Below are 20,409 nucleotides of genomic sequence, written 5' to 3'. Positions count from 1 at the left end.
TAGGCACAGTAAGGTTCAGGTTTAACTTGGGTTGAGGTTTTGCCAAGTAAATACAAAGAACAAAGGCACACACAAGAAATTCTGCTTAAGATTTCATGAGGTTCATGACCATACATGGTGGAAACTTTCTGCAAGAAGATTCAATAGCACCATAATACAGAACAGCATGAAGCAGGGAAATGGACTTTTCTCATGCTCTTCAGAATTTGAAACTTGTGTCTAACAAGAACAGTAGGTGGAAGCTTTGCTAGGCAGGATAACAAGGGCTATATCATCCTCACCTCCTTGTTCTAACAATTTCTCCTTGTCTTTTGGACCAGGCTTTGAACAGTATTCACCTCTATGATCTTTCTTCTGTTGGAAGGCATAATTCAAATCTTTCAGGGATGCAAGTGCCGTTGTTTTTTTTTTTTTTTTATTTAAGTTTACAAAATACATGCTTATAGAAAATTAAAACATTATAGAAATATATGAAGCCAATCATGAAAGTTCTCCGATAATTCCACTCTCACAAAGCCACTGATAACAATGTGGTGTTACTTTCCTATTATTTTTTAGAACAAGTTATCAAAAAAAAAAAATGCTTGTAGAACTTCCTTTTTCATATAACAGTAAAATTTGGACATCTTATTATTCCAGAGATATTTCTCACTCTTAATGGAGAGAAACTGAAAATACCGTAATATCTTAAACCCTTGTTGTTAGGACATCTGGGCTAGTTTTAATTATAGAACAAAGGTGAAATGAACTTGCTGTGTATACTTGTGAGATTATTCATATTAGGCACTCTCCTAGTAATTTCATTTCTAATGAAGAGTTGGCCAAATATTCCAAGCATTTTCAATATACTCTGGAAAACTACCCTCCCTAAAGGCTTAATAACTACATTCCCACCTACAGCATGCAAGATGGGACACGTATATTTGGAAATGCTTATTCAAAATTAGGGTTTAATTTCTTCATTTGAAACTATAAACTGATTGTTCTTATAAGTGTGTTTTCTAACTATAGAAAGTGAAGTGTGATAAATTTTCTTGACTGATAGGGAATGAGGATCCTAAGGACAGAGGCACAGGCATCAAAAACTTAAACTTTTCTATGGAGTCTCTGCAGAAGACTGCAACCCTTGCTATAGCTTCAAACAACTGGTATCTCCAGTTACTTCTCCAGGGTTTGATACCTATATTGGTAACCTACTGCTTGTGGAATAAAACTGAAACTCAAAACAAGCTTTCCCTGCCACCACCAGCTGTTCTCATTCAAGTACAGCAGACAGCTCTCTGTTCCTGGAACATACACCTCTCATATGTCCGGTTTTTCAGTTCACACTTTGCCTTAGAATACCCTTTCTTTCTGTGACCTCTCAAGACTCACCTCAAACACCACTGACTCCATGAAGTCTTCCACAATCCTTCCCAAGGAAAATAAATGGGCTTTTCCTCTGTGTTATCCTGGTTTTTCACTGGCACTTCTACGATAGTATTTCTGTAGTAAGCTGGTAAAAGTGGAAGCCTTAAAGGACAGACACATCTTATCTGTATACTTTCTGAACAGTACCTAGTGAAGAACTTTGCAGAACATGCGCTCAAAAACTGTTGGTGAGATAAACATACATAAGACTTCAAAATCCTTTAATCCCCAAATATCAATCACAGATACCAGTATTTAAGGGTTTAAGAGAAAGATTACTCCCCTCAAAACATGTCCTACTACAGTAAGCAGTTTTGTAAGTTAAAAAAAAAAGGGGTGTGTTTTAATAGAAGTGGCAAATCATTCTGTTTAGGATAGTTACAGTCAAAAAACTCACATATGCTTGATATCTACATCTTACTTCCTAGGATCTCAAACTGTTAATTTTAGAAATAAAAACATGGGGGAGGACAGTTCATTGTAAAATATGAAAATGCAATGATTCAGCATGAGTTTTTGCTTTATATTTCTAGCCAGAGCACAAATGACTGGATATTCTCATCAAGGCCAAGCTAAAAAGAAACAAAAAAAACAAAAACTGCAACCACAACGAACACATCAAAATCTCTTTCTCTTAATAATTTCTGGCTTCCAGCTGACTGGATGAGTTTCTTCTGTCTAAAAACAGAAAAGTAAGTAAGTTAAAACAAAGTATTACTGATCTCCTTCATATTTAATAAGTTCCTTTCTAATAAAAATAAGGCACTTAATTCTAAATTATATTACTTGGCATTATACATTTAGCAGTTCTTTAACAATTTTAAGATAGGTGACAAACTTTTGGCACTATCTGATTATTTATTATCTAATAAATATTAAGATAAATAATATTTAGTATCTAATAAAGGATGAATGCATTTGCTACAAATTCGGTTTATGGTGTTTCATTTTAAATCAAATGGTTTTTAGATATTCTAGTAATACCTAAGATTCGGATTCTAGAGTTAATTTGCATAGCAATCTATTTTTTTGCTGTTATTCTTAGGGTAAGATTTTCTTAATAACTCTAATAAGCAAAGCTGAGATAAAATCAAAACTATCTACAGATTTGCTGTCATCAATGAAACCAATGCAACAATCTATTCAACATGACAAATATTTTAGTATTATGAAGATTATTTCCCCTCCTGATAATTTCAATAGCTTTAAAATGAGAAAATGCTTGGAAAATTGGCAAAGCTGACTTATTCTACTTTAAAATATCTATGAAATACAGAACTTACCGCTGTATCATCCTCTTTGTACACTTTTATGGTTTTATCAGCTTCAGCAGTTAGTAATCGACTTTCAGACTGATCAAAAGCACAAGCAAATATTCCTGACTCACTGTCCAAAGACCCAGGCTGCACTGCTGCATGAACCCTCTGGAAGTTGTAGCCAGTTCTCCAGTCCCAGAGATGCATAGTGCCATTGTCAGCTTAAAGGGAAAGACAGGTTAGACCAAGTGTCCCCTCAACAGTTCAGCCTGACAAACACTTATTAAGAACCCACTATCAGCCAAACACCACAGAGTTATAAAGATATATAACACACAGGCACTTGAGCTCCTCCTAATATCAATTTGTCTTTCATTTGTGCTTAATTCAGAATTTATTATAGATCTCAAAAAGCACCACAAAATGACATTCAACTTCAAAACACACAACCAAACTTTACGTGATTTCTGGCATAAATCCTTAACTTAGATTTATCAATGTGGGAACTTAAAGAGAATTGACCTATGAAATATGCTATATGTATTATGAATTTGCATGAATACACATGTTAAACAGGCAAGTTCTATTCTAATATGTCAGTGTAATGACTTAGAAATTTTATTCACTAAAAAAAAAAAGATAGACTAAAACATATTTATCATAAAAATACTTTACCTCCAGATACAAGCACTCCATCAGAATTTACTGTCAGTGTATTAATAATAGCATTGTGACCAGAAAGATTTTGAATGAAACTTCCATCGGGGAATTTCCACTGTTTTATGTTATCTGGAGAACCAGATGCAAATGTGTAACTGAAATAAGAAAAGAATTAATAATAAAGTAAACAAAGTTAAATACAATGGTAGATTTAAAAAAACATCTTACTACGGCTATATTTTGCCTGTATCATCAGGATTTATGTAGTTTTGGCAAAATATTATCATCATACCAAGATAAAAATATCAAGACAAAAAGATCTGTTCCAAGTTATATCAGACTTCTAAATTACTTTAAATGTATGATAAGTCCTAGATTGAAGTTATATTCTCTTCTCATTTCCCCAATGCTCTACCCTGAGCTAAAGCAATAAACATACAACCCCCTAAACTCACATGAAGGGCAAGGGGTGATTTAAGTGTTTTGGAGAAAGCGAGAGAAAAGCCAGAAGAAGAGAGAGAGAGAAGAAGTGAGAGAAGGAGAGAAAGAGGTGAAAGGAAGAGAAAAGGGAGTCAGGGAGAGGAAGAAAGGGAGTGAAGGAGACAGGGATCGGAAGGAGGAGACAAGATAAACACAGGGAGGGTGGGGAGCGGGGAGAGGCAGGAGACGAGGGACCTTGGGAGTACCAGGGGACACGGTTTTACAGACAGCAGGTTGTGAGGTCATGCTCCATCTCTCTGTGAATGATGTTCATGATACCTACTATTTTTTTCCTATGGATATTAATTTCTTCATTATGAAATTAACTATTCTATGTTTAGTCCAGTGTCCAATAATATTTTTGTCCAAAACATTAAATCTAGCAACTATTAGCTTCCATTACAACATGCAGCCTGTCACCATGATTTATTTGTATTATCTCATTTGACATAATTTTTCACCATGTAGAAAGTTTTCCTCATCTTATGGAGGACAAGAAAAATACTTCACAAGGAAAATAAAGGAAATGCAAGCTCATAAATGGAACAAGTCTGAAAAATGACTAAATGACTACCAAAGTAGTACTGATTTTGCTATTTCTGAATCATACTAAGAATTGAAGGAAGAAGAGAAGCTACTTAGGAAAACAGACTTACTGTCTTGGATGTAAAACCACAGCTCTGACTGATTTTTTGTGATTTGTTAATGTGACTCTTGTTTTTCCAGCCACCAAATCCCATAATCGTATTGTAGTATCATGGCTTCCTGTAAGGAGAATCCCCAAAATACAGACCAGAAAAAAAGAATGCAAAAGTTAAACATAATAAAACCTGAAGCATTCTTCTACAGACACATATATATGAAACAAAAGTCATATCAACCTTTGACTAATTGCTTTCTATACTTTCAAAATATCTGGTTGATTTTAATTATTAAATGTAATAAATGCTTAGTGCACTGTTATCTGAAGAGCCAGAACAAATGTGAAAACAAATACATAATGTCATTCCCTTGTGGAGAGGAAGGCAAAAACTCTGATTATTTAAATAAAACAAGGGAAGGAATTCTTTTCTAGTCTTGAAGATTCATTGCTATTAACCATATTTTAAGCAAAGCAAGACTCAAATCAGTTCTAAAACTCAGGGGTAGTGCATCTTCTAACATTAATTTCTTAGACTGCTAATTTGAAACTATAAAACAGCACTTAGTTGTATCTAACAGCACTACTTTCTAGTCAGACATTACATGATACAAAGATTCTATGATATATAAAACTTATGATATAAAAACAGAATTAAATGTTACCACAATAAATTTCAAGTGCACACAGAAACACTAAATATACAACACAAAGCAAGAATCCCAGTAAATATGAAAAGCATATAGTCACAATGCATGCTGATATGAATATACCGTAAACTTGAAAAGTACGGATCGTACCAGTGATAATTTGTGGTTCCGCAGCCTGACACCTCACTGTAGCCACTGCATTAGTATGTCCAGATAATGTGTGTACACTGGCTTTAGTTCTCACATCCCAAATCTATAAAAAGAGCACACAATACCATCAATGAAAACGGGTATTCCTATCTTCAGGCAAGTAACAAGATCAATTCAAGCATGGGAATTGACTAGAAAACTGTGTGGACCTGTCTGAATAGAATGAAGAAAGTGTGTAAATGAAATAACCTGTCACATTTCGGGGGCAGGGCCGCCCAACAGTGGACATGGCGAGGCCACAGAGCTGGGGATGAAGACTAGGTGGGATACTGACGGGTCAAAGGAAGGATCTTGAAATTCTCTATCCAGAAACACAGACCTCAGGATCGAGCCAGCACTCTGCAGGAGGCAGTGTATGCACAGATGGGCTCCAGTCCACTTACCCGTGCGGTTGAGTCTCGGCTACAGGTCACCAGCACATCGATGGTTGGGTGCAAATCCAAGCCGTACACGGCACTCAGATGTCCATGATAGTGCCTTATAACCTAAAAAAGAAGGGAGGAGAGTTAACATATCTGTAACTGGGAAGATAAATAGGGGCTCATGATGATTTTAGTCCTCAGCTCCACACATACCTTATTATACTCGAGATCCCAGCATTTGACTTGCTTGTCTTCTCCACAGGAGAACAGGTACGGGCTTCTCGTGCTCACTATCACACCACGTACTGTGCTTATGTGCCCAGTTAACGACAGTTTCAACTTGCCACTAGCCAAGTCCCAGATCTGCAATCAAAAAATACTAAATTTTATTCTTGCTGATTATTTCAAAGCAAATTTTTAGAATCTTAATGTTAAAATTGTCTTCAAAAGTGAAAGACAAAAACATATAAAAATTTCAAAGTTTGCAAAATAACCGTATCACCAAAAATAAAAGCAGGAGAAAGAGAATTAAAAGGCATGCTCAAACTGGGCAAGTATTTGCATAGATGACAAAAAGTCCTTAATATATAAAGGGTATTGAGCCAAAGAATGAATACTGAGGTATTAAATTAGTCAAGGATGGTATCAACTTTAAAAAAATCCGGAAAAGTAGCAAATAAAGTATTAAAAAGTTCAACCTCACTACAAATTTTATATACAGTTTTCTTTTTTAAAGATTAGATATTCATTTCTACTTATATTAGTGTGCTAAGTTGCTTCAGTCATGTTCAACTCTTTGCGACTTTATGGTCTGTAGCCTGCCAGGCTGCTCTGTCCATGGGATTCTCAAACCCACATCTCCTGCGTGGCAGGCGAATTCTTTACCGCTGAGCCACCAGAGAAGCCCATCATATTAGTAGGTAATTTTGAAGAAATGTAAGTAATGTCCTGAAAAGGATCCTTTCATATCCTGCAAGCATCAATTCACCCATTTTGGAAAATAATTTAACTTTTGGGTTTCAACTTCAAGAATGTCTGACCTTTTAATACTTTTTCTGGCAAACAATAACAAAGCAATAAAGAAGATACAGAAAAACAAAACAGAAAATTCAAAACACAGAAAAAGCTTTCAGTTCAGTTCAGTTGCTCAGTTGTGTCCAATTCTTTGTGACCCCATGAACCGCAGCATGCCAGGCCTCCCTGTCCATTACCAACTCCCAGAGTTCACTCAGACTCACATCCATCGAGTCAGTGATGCCATCCAGCCATCTCATCCTCTGTCATCCCCTTTTCCTCCTGCCCCCAATCCCTCCCAGTATCAGAGTCTTATCCAATGAGTCAACTCTTCGCATGAGGTGGCCAAAGTACTGAAGCTTCAGCTTTAGCATCATTCCTTCCAAAGAAATCCCAGGGCTGATCTCCTTTAGAATGAACTGGTTGGATCTCCTTGCAGTCCAGTCCAAGGGACTCTCAAGAGTCTTCTCCAACACCACAGTTCAAAAGCATCAATTCTTTGGTCCTCAGCTTTCTTCACAGTCCAACTCTCATATCCATACCTGACTGCTGGAAAAACCACAGCCTTGACTAGATGGACCTTAGTTGGCAAAGTCTCTGCTTTTGAATATACTATCTAGGTTGGTCATAACAGGAGTAAGCATCTTTTAATTTCATGGCTGCAGTCACCATCTGCAGTGATTTTGGAGCCCAGAAAATAAAATCTGACACTGTTTCCACTGTTTCCCCATCTATTTCCTGTGAAGTGATGGGACCAGATGCCATGATCTTCGTTTTCTGAATGTTGAGCTTTAAGCTAACTTTTTCACTCTCCTCTTTCACTCTCATCAACAGGCTCTTTAGGTCCTCTTCACTTTCTGCCATAAGGGTGGTGTCATCTGCATATCTGAGGTTATTGATATTTCTCCCAGCAATCTTGATTCCAGCTTGTGTTTCTTCCAGCCCAGCGTTTCTCTTGATGTACTCTGCATAGAAGTTAAATAAGCAGGGTGACGATATACAGCCTTGACGTACTCCTTTTCCTATTTGGAACCAGTCTGTTGTTCCATGTCCAGTTCTAACTGTTGCTTCCTGACCTGCATACAGGTTTCTCAAGAGGCAGGTCAGGTGGTCTGGTATTCCCATCTCTTTCAGAATTTTCCAGTTTATTGTGATCCACACAGTCAAAGGCTCTGGCATAGTCAATAAAGCAGAAATAGATGTTTTTCTGGAGCTCTCTTGCTTTTTCCATGATCCAGTGGATGTTGGCAATTTGATCTCTGGTTCCTCTGCCTTTCCTAAAACCAGCTTGAACATCTGGAATTTCACAGATCACATACTGCTGAAGCCTGGCTTGGAGAATTTTCAGCATTACTTTACTAGCATATGAGATGACTGCGATTGTGCGGTAGTTTGAGCATTCTTTGGCATTGCCTTTCTTTAGGATTGGAATGAAAACTGACCTTTTCCAGTCCTGTGGCCACTGCTGAGTTTTCCAAACTTGCTGGCATGTTGAGTGCAGCACTTTCACAGCATCATCTTTCAGGATTTGAAAGAGCTCAGCTGGAATTCCATCACCTCCACTATCTTTGTTCGTAGTGATGCTTTCTAAGGCCCACTTGACTTCACATTCCAGGATGTCTGGCTCTAGGTGAGTGATCACACCATTGTGATTATATTGGTCATGAAGATCATTTTTGTACAGTTCTGTGTATTCTTGCCACCTCTTCTTAATATCTTCTGCTTCTGTTAGGTCCATACAATTTCTGTCCTTTATTGAGCCCATCTTTGCATGAAATGTTCCCTTGGTATCTCTAATTTTCTTGAAGAGATCTCTAGTCTTTCCCACTTTGTTGTTTTCTTCTATTTCTTTGCATTGATCGCTGAGGAAGGCTTTCTTATCTCTTCTTGCTATTCTTTAGAACTCTGCATTCGGATGCTTATATCTTTCCTTTTCTCCTTTGCTTTTTGCTTCTCTTCTTTTCACAGCTATTTGTAAAGCTATTTGAAAAAGCTTTAGGCCCATAGTAATTACACATAAGCATTGCTTATGATAGTGAAAAATGAGGAAGCTAAAAAACTTTAATGTTCAACAGTAGGAAAACAGACTACAGTGTATCCAAAGATAAAAATATTATAGAAGCACTTAAAAAGATGTTCAGAGGAGGGGTGGATAGGCAGTTTGGGATTCAGAGATGCAAACTAGTATATATAGAACTGACAGACAACAAGGTCCTAATATATGGCTCAGGGAACTATATTCAATATCCTGTAATAAACCATACACATATATATATATATGTATACACACACACATATATGGGGCATCCCAGGTAGCATTAGTGGTAAAGAATTCGCCTGCCAATGCAGGAGATGTAAGAAACACGGGTTTGATCCCTGGGTTGGGAAGATCCCCTGAAGAAGGCAACGGCTACCCACTCCAGTATTCAGGCCTGGAGAATTCCATGGACTGTATAGTCCATGGGGTCTCAAAGAGTCAGACAAAACTGAGTGACTTTCACTTTCACTTAAGTGAAAAAAAAAACCTGGGACAGAATTACATATTGAACATGAATTTTTAAAAGATACACATTTATAACCACAGGAAAAATGCTCAGAAGAAAATGCAGATACACATACACAGAGAAGTTAAAAATAAATTTATTCAAATATCTGACACTAATAGGATTACGTATGGGTCTACATTCTTTTATTCTCCTTTACATTTTCCACATTTTTTAATAGATAAGCCTGCTTTAATTTTGTAATCAGAAGGGGAGAAAATATTAAGGAATTACTTGGAGATAGTCAGCATGCACTATCTGGAAAAAAGCCGTTGTTTAAATAGCATTTTCTCAAACAGATACTTATTTGGGACATTTAACTGGTACAAATTATTTTAATAGGCAATAAATTTTACTGCACACTCAGGTCTACAAATCAGAGAACTACAACAGCAGTTACCCAGAGGAAATAACTTAAAACACACTAAAATTACATGGCAAACAAAAAGTCATATTTACTTTTTTCTTCTTTTCTTATTACCTTTATAGTTCTGTCAGCAGATCCAGTAACAAACCACTGATTTCCAGGTTCCACAGCAATACATCGAACCCAGCCAAGATGCCCACTGATCACCTGTATTAAGAAAAAAGACAGAATGAGCAAGCTCACTACACATAAGCTAAAGCTGATTCAATTTCAAGTCATCATACTTATGTCAAATTTCATCCAATCTGACTTGCACTACCCCTAACCTCAAATGATAAGTTTATAAGATTAACTGCTAATTAGATTTTAAAATAAGTGTTAAATTATCTTCAACTTGTGAATGGATGAATATACAAACTGTGGTATATCTATACAATGGACTACTGCTTGACAATACAAAGGAATGTGTTAGTACATGCCACAACTTAGATGAATCTAAAAGCAGTAAGCTGAGTGAAGAAACTCAGCCCTGAAAGATATATACTGAATTTACGATACAACTGAAAAACACAACTATAATGACAGAAAACAGATGAATGGTTGGCAGGGTAGGGAAGGGTGTGATTATAAAAAACAGCCCAGGGGTATGTGTGAATTGACAGAACTTCTAATTATCCATATTGTGGTAGTGGCTAACCAAGTTTATAACCTTTAAGATTTATTAGACCTATACACCAAAAGAAAGTCTATTCTATAGTACAGTAACATGTACAGCTATATGTTTCCTACTATTTACATTTTAATTAATATTTGGTACATTTGAAATGTCCTGATGCATTGATTTTCTCCTTGACCTTCATAAAGAACACTTCAAACACATTCCTAAATTTATTTTGTGTGCTCTCCATTCAGGAGCTTTCTATCAATATTTTATACAAAATATAAGTATATAACTTCTACTTAATGAAGTCTACTTTCCAAGATATCTTTTAAGACAGTGCCTAACCCCCTTCCTCCCAACCCCAAACTACCAGCTATCATATATTCACTGTCTCCTCTTTATTCTAGTCCTTGGCTCTTGTTTAACTGGAAAGCAGTGATCATGTTTCCTGTAGTGCAATAACAGATAGATTCACTCACTCTGTAGAGTTTCCACGGTGGGTGCCACTGGGGTTTTGGCATTGTAGGAGCTTTTTTAGCCATCAGTGCAGAGTTCTTGGCATTGCCACCCTCCATAACAACCTAGATAAGGAAAAGATTACATTATTATTAAAGACATCATATCTACAATTTCATGTTATCAATTCTAAAATGGAAAGTCAAAAAGGGGATTTATGAAAGGTTTTTTTCCTTAAATGAAAGAAAGATGAAAAATATTTGCATACCCAGAAAATGAGTCTAAGATGTACAATCAGAACTATATGTTCTGTTTGTTAATTTTGACTTTAAAATACAAAAAATCTCACGAGGCAGAACCTTAGCATTGAAAGCACAAATCACTGTGCATGGGTTCAAAACCCAATTCTGTCCATTACCAGCTGAAGACCTGAGGTAAAAAATTAAGTTGTTTTTTTTTCTGTGCCTCATTAGTAAAATGCAAATAACAGCAACTGCCCCATAGAGTGATTCTGAGGACTATGACAGAGTGGTAAGTGCTCAATGTAAACTCCAATTTTTCTTTAAGTAACTGTAAGTGGATTAATGCCACTGCCTTTGTCACATTTTAACATTATTGATCTAATATTACAAAGGAGATGGAAAGTTCCTTCTATTTATCTCCTAAAAAAGTATTTCAAGACTATATAAGGGTATACTAGCTGATATAAACATCTATTGCTAGCATTCCATCCAAAAAACACTGAAGTTCATAAACAACCTGCCCTCAAGAGGCTTACCTGTGAATGGAGGCGAAAGAAAAATGTGGTGGGAGAACTACAAATTCACTCACTTCATAAAGCAACTGCACAACAAACCGAGGAAGTAAGGCCTATACTTATGTCAAGGGACAGCATAATAAAGCAAACTGTATTTTGTTATTCTTTCTACAACTATTTTCATCGATAACAACAGCTGCCATTTACTTACAAACAGATAAATTATATATTTCTAAATGCTCATTTATAAAATACTAGTTGTATAGCCTATGAATACTATGATGCTAATAGCACTCAACTCGAACAGGATAAACCAACTGAGAGCTTAATAAAAGACACTTCACATCTAACACATACTAATACAATACTAATACAAGCTTCAGAACAACAGTGCTTGTATTTTTAATACTGTTAACCAACAGCAACATCACAGTATGCTCATCAAAATAATGGTCATGCCCAACATACAAGTAAGACACAGGATTAACAGAATTTCTTTTGTCAGTTCACTAGCAACTTAAATTTTAGGGCTATGAAATATTAACAACAAGCTCAGGAAGAATCTGTTTGCTATTGCAGGAGACCTGGGTTCAATCCCTGGGTTGAGAAGATCCCCTGGAGAAGAGAATGGCAACCCATTCCGGTATTATTGCCTGGAAAATTCCATGGGCAGGGTGCCTGGAGGGCTACAGTCCCTGGGGTCACAAAGAGTCGGACAGGACCGAGAGACTAACACTTTCACTTTCAGGATGCCATTTACTTGAAAAATTCCAAGGAAAATGTTCATTCATATAACATTTCAGGTCAGACTCTTAGAGTAAAGGGACACAGGCAGTATGCTCCAGTCAGAAACCCGCAGCATGGTCGACACAGACTCACCGCCCCTGCAGGCTGCGCGCGGTCAGGAGCCCCGGGGTGTCGGTATTCACCTCCAGTAGGCACAGGCCGATTTGCATCAGCTCTGAGGAGAAAGAACCACCACACTGTAAGTAAGCAATGCCTCCAGTCACTTCATCTGCAGCCTGACTCTTTTTCAAGTTTTTGTAAGCACTGGCGAAGGAAACTGTCACATAATACATAACTACAAAGAAACACATTTAAATCTGAGAAAAATGTGAGCAGTAAATATGCTTTCAAACTCTTTGTAATTCAGAAGCGTAATATGTCCTACCTGGCTGGAGAAGCAGGCAGTGCCACAGCTAAGGACTGTGCAGCTGATTCACTTGGCATTCTTTGGACCTTAGTGTCTGCTGTCAAAGCAACCCCTGTTAAAATTAGAAAAAAATAAACTCTTTTTTGTATCTATCTTTGCTTTCATTTATATGCCATTTACAATAAAAAACTAGAGTAGGACATGCCAAAAAGGAAATGGTAATTATCTCCAGGTGGTGATATTACAAAAATGTTTATTATATTTTGCAGGTCTTTTGTTTTTAACTCTTCTGTAATAAATATTGCCCAATGTATATCTCAAATTTATCTCACATATTTAATCAAAATAGCTTGATATGAACATAGCCCAACACAGTAGTTAAATTCAATGCGTAATAGTTAAATCTCTATTCTCTTAGGATACTACTTTCAAATATAAAAATTAAGCAGTTCCCCAAATACTAACAGAGTGTTTCCAAGGGTAAATGTAAATTCCTACAACAAAAACACCAATTTACCTATGCTTTCAATGTCGTGAATTCTGTCCTCTAAAATTACTAGAATCTAGATATATACTAAGCTTTGTGTCCTCCACTCTGTGATTCTGGCCACTCTACTTGTATGCTAATTCCTCTACACACACAACACAGCCAGGATATGTTTCTATCATACCTGCTTCTACACTAACATTTTCAACACTTTTATAAGCTTGGTGATATTAATGTGTCTAACTAAACCTCCAGGGAATAAGCTTGTCTTAGTCTGGAAAAGTCTTTTGAATTCTTAGCACAGTGCCTGATGAAAAATAGGTGCTTAATTTAGTTTGCAGAATGACTGCATATGAAACTTATGTTAACTCTTATCTAAAATGCTCTGCCTGAATACCTGGTTATGGAGCTTATCTTATATTCTACAGGCAATGGGGATCATATTACTGGCTCATTCGTGGAAATGTAAGTTACAATAAGACATTTTCAAATACAACAGTTCACTTACCAGGTCCTGGTGGATATGGATGCGTACCTGTCACCAAATATTCAACTTCTTGTCCTACCGAAAGAAAGAGTGAGAAAGAAAATTCATCAATGGCAAAATTACCTTACATACATGCCCTATTTCTTTTAATGAATTAAATAATATTAAATTATCAACTGGATTTCTTAAGTTTTCCCAACTAATCAAGTTGCAGAAATAAGGTAAGTTGATCATTTTTGTTTTGTCTTCTGGAGACATATACACAGCTATTTCCTTGGCCATTTGCTGATGTGAGGTCAAGAAAGCTTGTAAGTTTGTTACACAGCAATGGTGTATAGAAAGGTCATCCTGGCAAGTAATAATCCACTCAGGCTTATCTTCTAAGAAAATGGTTTTCTTGTGGAACTTAGGATTAGCTTTATTTACTATGATTTTAGTACTTAATATCACCTCTCTGAATTATAGGCAAAACAGATAGATGCCCTCTCCACAGGTTAGGAATTTTCCCTTTAGTCTCCACTATGACTATCTCCATATTCTAAGAATCTCTGTCATCATTGTTAACACTGTTTTTCAATTTCATATAAGGAAAAAACTCCACCAACCAATAATCTCACTCATTATGCTGCTGCTAAGTTACTTCAGTCATGTCCAACTCTGTGCGACCCCACAGACGGCAGCCCACCAGGCTCCCCTGTCCCTGGGATTCTCCAGGCAAGAACACTGGAGCGGGTTGTCATTTCCTTCTCCAATGCATCAAAGTGAAAATTGAAAGTGAAGTTGCTCAGTCGTGTCCGACTCTTAGCGACCCCATGGACTGCAGCCTACCAGGCTCCTCCATCCATGGGATTTTCCAGGCAAGAGTACCGGAGTGGGGTGCCATTGGTGAATGAGGAAATCAGGACTTTTACTATTATCTTGGTACAGCTGTTAAACAGGATTGTGATTCTAATAAGTCCTTCCAGGAGGAGCACTAATAAGATATTTTCATTTTTTTATTTTTAAAATTCACATTTAAATCCTAACATTTCTGACAAAGCCACACTCACCTTGATTGGCAGGATACTGTTTGTGTCCATATGAATCTGATGCACTCTGAGGGACTTTCTCTTTAAGATTTTCTTTGGAAGTAGGCATATGCAACACAGGACCATATTCATTACGTAGCTTGATTGCCATTTTCCGTTTGTGACTATTTAAAAATTATAAACATAAAAATGTATCTTTGAATATTTTAAATATATTTATGAATGTAAATATATTTACATTATATATTACGTAGATAGCTAGGACACAAATTTTTAAACAGCTTAAGCTTGCCTAATCTTAATGTAGAAAAAGTTTCTGGTAAGATTTTAAAGTTAAACAACATTTTAAAAAATTTCCGAGTGCATTTCCATACTGTTCACAATCTACCAGACAGCATCCATTAAGCTGAGTATATTTTGGTTTGTTAACCAATTATAAAAAACCTTCATGTTGATTTATTGAAGGTCTAACTGATTTTAAAATACATAGAAACTAATATATCCTTTAAAAAACCTCAGAGTCAATGTACTTCCCTTCATATGTCTAAATGTAAAAATACAGTAAGAGTTACTAAAGTAACCTTTCTTGGATATATCTAGAAAGACTAATTAAAACTAATCCAAGTACTTAGTTCAGTATTTTAGAAAGAAATGCAAGTATTATGCTACTTTTAAGGACAGCCCACTTTGTTAAATATAAATGCTTGTTTGAGGAATTAGGCAGATTTTGAAAGAAGGGTAAGGGACAAAGAAGGAACACTGCACATAATGCAATCCCAGACTGGAGCTGGAGATGAAGAACCAAAAATATGCCACCACTCAAGAATCTTCATCATACTAACGAGAAAAGATGGGAGTAGAGGTACTGGCCAGGTACAATTTCAGCTCAGCAAGGCTCTGAGAGCAGCAGGAAGCTGAAAGCACATACAAAGTGATTGATTATAAAATATAACACCTAAAAGGGACTCTCCTAATTACTGGGTATTTGTAAAATGCAATTAACTAATAGGAATTTTTCTGTAAAAGCCAAAAAAAAAGTTAAATCAGCTTAAATTATACCAAAACATCATTCATTACTAATAGATCTCCTAAGAGTTAGTATGACTCACTAATTTTTAAAAGGTTCCCCTCTCCCTGCTCTCTTCCCCCATTATTAAAAGTTGAAACATTCTAGCAATTGAAAAGGAACTATCCCTACCTCTCTTCATCCAAAGGCACAGGTTTTCCATTATCAGCCACAAACATGTCATGGGTTCTCTTCAACGACCTGAACACAAGCGTGTGTACAGAATGCTTCTGCACCTCCTAGAAAGAAAGAGTGTAATTACATACCTAGCTACAAACTACATACATCATAATCTAAACTGAAGCAAATTAATTATAAACTTTACACCTTTAAATATGTAAAACTTTGTACCACTCATCACAGCTATTTATAACAAGCTATAGGAGTCAAGTTCAGAGAAGAGGAGGAAGCTCCTCTTGGGCCACAGCCCCAGGTATACCAACTGAGTGATGCCTGAAATCAGTCATTTGTTCAATAAACAATGAGTTCCTATTAAATGAGTACCAGGTACTGTGCTAGAAACTAACAAAAGAATAATGAAAAGGCAGCCACCATCCCTGTGCTCACGAGGAAACATATAAAAATAGGGTAAGCCACCGTCCCTGTGCTCAAGGGGAAACAGATAGAAATAGGGTAAGCAATTTTAATAATTGCTATGAAGGAAACAAGCAGGGGGCTGAGACAGAACAGAACAAGACCTTAGGCTGGTTATGGAAGATCTCTCTGAGGTGGCAGCTAAGCAGAGAAGGAATCAGTCTTGCACAAAATAGAGGTAAGAACAATCCAGGCAGGACTCCTCCGGCGGTACAGCGGATCAGAATCTGTCTGCCAATGCGGGGACACAGGTTCCATGCCTGGTCGGGGAAGAATCCACAGGCCACAGAACAACTAAAGTCCCTGCGCCACAACCCCAGGAGCCCTGTGCGCCTCGAGTCTGTGCTCGGCAAAGAGAAGCTACCGCGATGAGAATGTCCCGCACCGCAATGAAGAGTAGCCCCTCCTTCCTTGCAACTGCAGAAAGCCCACGAGCAGGAACGAAGACCCAGCGAAACTGAAAAAAATCAATCAATCAATCAATCAAAAAAAAAAAAAAATCCAGACAAGGAGAAAAAGCCATATACAAAAGCGTTCTGTAACTGAAATACTGCCAGGAGCTGCAGTACATAACGTAATACACAATGTACAGTACAGAAGCCGTAGCACATAGTATATGTTAGGTGAAAAGGAGGGTTCATGATGGAAGATGAGGTTGTAAGGCCAGACCAGGTCCCGCTAAGTTGTTTTTTATACCACTGCAACAGTGTGCATTTTTGCTCTAGTTTTACATTGGGCCACTAAAGTCTCATGCAAGAAAAGCTGGATCAACTTAGGTTTTAAACAGATCAATTCGGTGCGGAAGGGAGAGGGACGACAAACGCGGAAGCAAAAAGACCGACCACCTAAAAGCAAATGCATCAGCTGGTGGAAGATTCAGGTGAGGACAGTGGGCCTAGACAAAGAGCCAAGAATTCTGAGATGAGATGAACAGAGCTTGCTAACAGAATGATGGTTAGGGGGAAATGCAAAAATTCAAGAATGGTAGGTTTTCCCGGAAAAGAGCTTAAATAGGAGACAAAGTGAGATCAGAGAAGACCACCAGTGAGGACATAGAGTCACTGACTACCGAGCAGACGGCGAGTACCTGTGGTCAAACATCGATGTTCAATAAATGCCCCGCCTCCGTGACGAACTCCGTACCCAAGGACCGCGTGAAAACTGGAGTAACTACCTCAGGCCTCCCGCCTGGAAGGCCTTCCCTCACAGCTCAGTTGGTTAAAAAAAAAAAAAAACCCGCCTGCAATGCAGGAGACCCCGGCTCGATTCCTGAGTCGGGAAGATCTGCTGGAGAAGGGAAAGGCTACCCACTCCTACCCACGCCAGTATTCCCTGGGCTTCCCTTTGGCTCAGCGGGTAGAGAATCCACCCGCAATGCGGGAGACCTGGGTTCGATCCCTGGGTTGGGAAGATTCTCTTGGAGAAGAGAAAGGCTACCCACTTCAGCATTCTGGCCTGGAGAATTCCATGGACTGTATAGTCCATGGGGTCGCGAAGAGTCGGACACGACTGAGCGACTTTCGCTTCACTTCACAACTCTGGCTTCTCTTCCTCCAGAAAACCTTACGAGACCACCCGGTCTCGGCCAAACAGCCTCCCTTCGCAGCCACTCCTCTCTCCCGTTCCCACACTCCCAAACCCTCGATCGCCCACGCCCGCCGCCAAAGAAAAACAATCCAGAAGCAGACGGCCCCTGAGCACCCAAGTGTCACTTTACCTCGACCATGGCTCCGCCGTCTATACAGGCACTCCAGCAGGGAAGAAGCGCTACTCAACAGACAGGACAGAAACCGCCGCCACCACGGCTCAGCCCCTTCCGGAATTGCGCTTCCTGGCCCGGATGTGACGCAGGGCTCCGCGCAGGCGCGCGAGGCGCTCGCAGGCCTTCCGGGGGGAAGCCACGGGCTCTTCTCCGGCTGCCTCTGGGGAGGAGCTTCTGGACGGCAAAGCGGAAGATGTTGGAGTCGCGTGAGGGCGCGTTTCACTTGCTCTTGCAGAAATCTTGAGATAGTAACGTTTTCTGCTCAGAAACGTTTTCTTACTCACAGCCTTAAATACTTTGGTTGAGGGTTGTGGTTGCTTGCCCTTTGTTCTCTGGAATGGTAAAACGATTTCTTCAGACAAACCAACAGTTCTAGGGAACTTCCGGGGAGCGCGGGAAGGCTCTTACACGCTCTTGCCTTCTTTAAGGGGGCGCCTCCGTGATATACGTAGCCAGATTGCGCTATTTCACTCAATTTGGCTGAAAGCCTTTAGACGTCTTTGTATTCTTGGCGCCCAGAAACAATTCCACTTATGCTGTCCACTAAGCACTTGTTGGAACAGTTTCAATTTGAGAAATTTTGCAAAAGATTTTGGTTTTAATAGCATGTGGCAAAATCTCAAATTTATTTTCCATAGTTTTTTTTTTTTAAGTCTCTCAGAATTCTTGGCCATTTCTTTTATTTTCCACTAATACAGGTTTTTAAAAATTTTAATCTCTCAAAACTTTTGGCATAACTCTTGTTTGCTAGTTGTCCAGTGATAAATGTGGCTTCAACAATGCCAGAGTACAGTTGGCCAAAGTTGGTAGAAAAAAAACATAACTGAAGACAGGCATTTTTATGTATTAATGTATACAGACTGGTGCCAAAAGATGGGCATTTTGTTTTATACCCAGGTAGACTCTGCAGTTTGCGATCGTTTTGCCTATATTACTAGGTAAGAAGAAAAATTGATGGAACTGGATATTTGCAAATTTGAATAGACGAACGTTTTACTGGCTCTCCTGTTCTTTAACCATAGTCACTTTCTGCAGATCTTGTCACCAAAGCACCCTGCTTTAACAGGGAGAAAAATCTATCAAAGTATAGCAATGTGAGTTGTTCATCTCATTTAGAAATTAATTTTTAATTCATTATAAACGTTAAGATCATACATGTATTTGAAAATACAATCATCTCTGAGTTTGAGTGTAAGTTTGGCTTTAAGGGCATTTCCCTGGTGGGTCAGACGGTAAAAGAATCTGCCTGTGATGAAGGAGATTTGGGTCAATCCATGAGTCAGGAAGATTCCCCTGGAGAAGGGAATGGCTACACACTCCAGTATTCTTGGCTGGAGAATTCCATGGACAGAGGAGTCTGGCCAGTTACATACAGTCCATGCGGTCGCAAAGAATAGGTAGTGAAGAGGAACTAAAAAGCCTCTTGATGAAAGTGAAAGAGGAGAGTGAAAAAGTTGGCTTAAAGCTCAACATTCAGAAAATGAAGATCATGGCATCTGGTCCCATCACTTCATGGGAAATAGATGGGGAAACAGTGTCAGACTTTATTTTTTGGGGCTCCAAAATCACTGCAGATAGTGACTGCAGCCATGAAATTAAAAGACGCTTACTCCTTGGAAGAAAAGTTATGACCAGCCTAGATAGCATATTCAGAAACAGAGACATTACATTGCTGACTAAGGTCCGGCTAGTCAAGGCTATGGTTCTCCCAGTGGTCATGTATGGATGTGAGAGTTGGACTGTGAAGAAGGCTGAGTGCCGAAGAATTGATGCTTTTGAACTGTGGTGTTGGAGAAGACTCTTGAGAGTCCCTTGGACTGCAAGGAGATCCAACCAGTCCATTCTGAAGGAGATCAGTCCTAGGATTTCTTTGGAAAGAATGATGCTAAAGCTGAAACTCCAGTACTTTGGCCACCTCATGCAAAGAGTTGACTCATTGGAAAAGACTGATGCTGGGAGGAATTGGGGGCAGGAGAAGAAGGGGACGACAGAGGATGAGGTGGCTGGATGGCATCACTGACTCGATGGACGTGAATCTGAGTGAACTCTATGAGTTGGTGATGGACAGGGAGGTCTGGCGTGCTGTGATTCATGGGGTCGCAAAGAGTCGGACACGACTGAGCGACTGAACTGAACTGAGTGACTAACACTTCACTTGGCCTAAAGAACTAACTTTCAATAACAGTGGTCACTAATAGCAGCCCTTGCAAGGAAATGCTGTAATATAAAATATATATTTGGAAAATAAATCAGAGTATAACTTATCTGTAGATAGAAGTAATTATATAAAAGAAAATGCCCTTCCCCTATAGCAGCATGTTTACTGATTGGCAACTTGTGCAAAAATAAATAAATAAATAAATAAA

General features: G+C 38.4%; 1 protein-coding gene across 4 annotated transcripts; it reads right to left on the bottom strand.

The window, feature by feature from the left end:
* Positions 1–387: 387 nt before the first annotated feature.
* Positions 388–18,145, bottom strand: PLRG1 (pleiotropic regulator 1). 4 transcript variants are annotated; one of them, XM_040251350.1, is made up of 16 exons: positions 17,999–18,122; positions 15,820–15,926; positions 15,464–15,535; positions 14,643–14,785; positions 13,615–13,668; positions 12,638–12,731; positions 12,346–12,427; positions 10,733–10,834; positions 9,707–9,799; positions 5,882–6,031; positions 5,690–5,791; positions 5,247–5,349; positions 4,463–4,571; positions 3,342–3,481; positions 2,694–2,887; positions 388–2,088 (listed from the first exon to the last, which is right to left on the bottom strand). In XM_040251350.1, the coding sequence occupies exons 4-16, from the start codon at positions 14,770–14,772 to the stop codon at positions 2,029–2,031; spliced, it is 1,413 nt and encodes a 470-aa protein (XP_040107284.1). In that variant the 5' UTR covers positions 14,773–14,785; positions 15,464–15,535; positions 15,820–15,926; positions 17,999–18,122; the 3' UTR covers positions 388–2,028. The 4 variants fall into 4 exon arrangements, with proteins under 4 accessions (XP_040107284.1, XP_040107283.1, XP_040107282.1 ...); XM_040251349.1 differs by having other exon boundaries at positions 13,615–13,671; positions 17,999–18,105; XM_040251348.1 differs by lacking the exon at positions 15,464–15,535 and having other exon boundaries at positions 17,999–18,145.
* Between the last annotated feature and the right edge of the window lie 2,264 nt (positions 18,146–20,409).

The sequence above is a fragment of the Oryx dammah genome, unplaced genomic scaffold (assembly GCF_014754425.2).
Source record: "Oryx dammah isolate SB20612 unplaced genomic scaffold, SCBI_Odam_1.1 HiC_scaffold_12, whole genome shotgun sequence".
NCBI classification, from domain to species: Eukaryota; Metazoa; Chordata; class Mammalia; order Artiodactyla; family Bovidae; genus Oryx; species Oryx dammah.
This window is presented reverse-complemented; position numbering and strand designations above follow the sequence as displayed.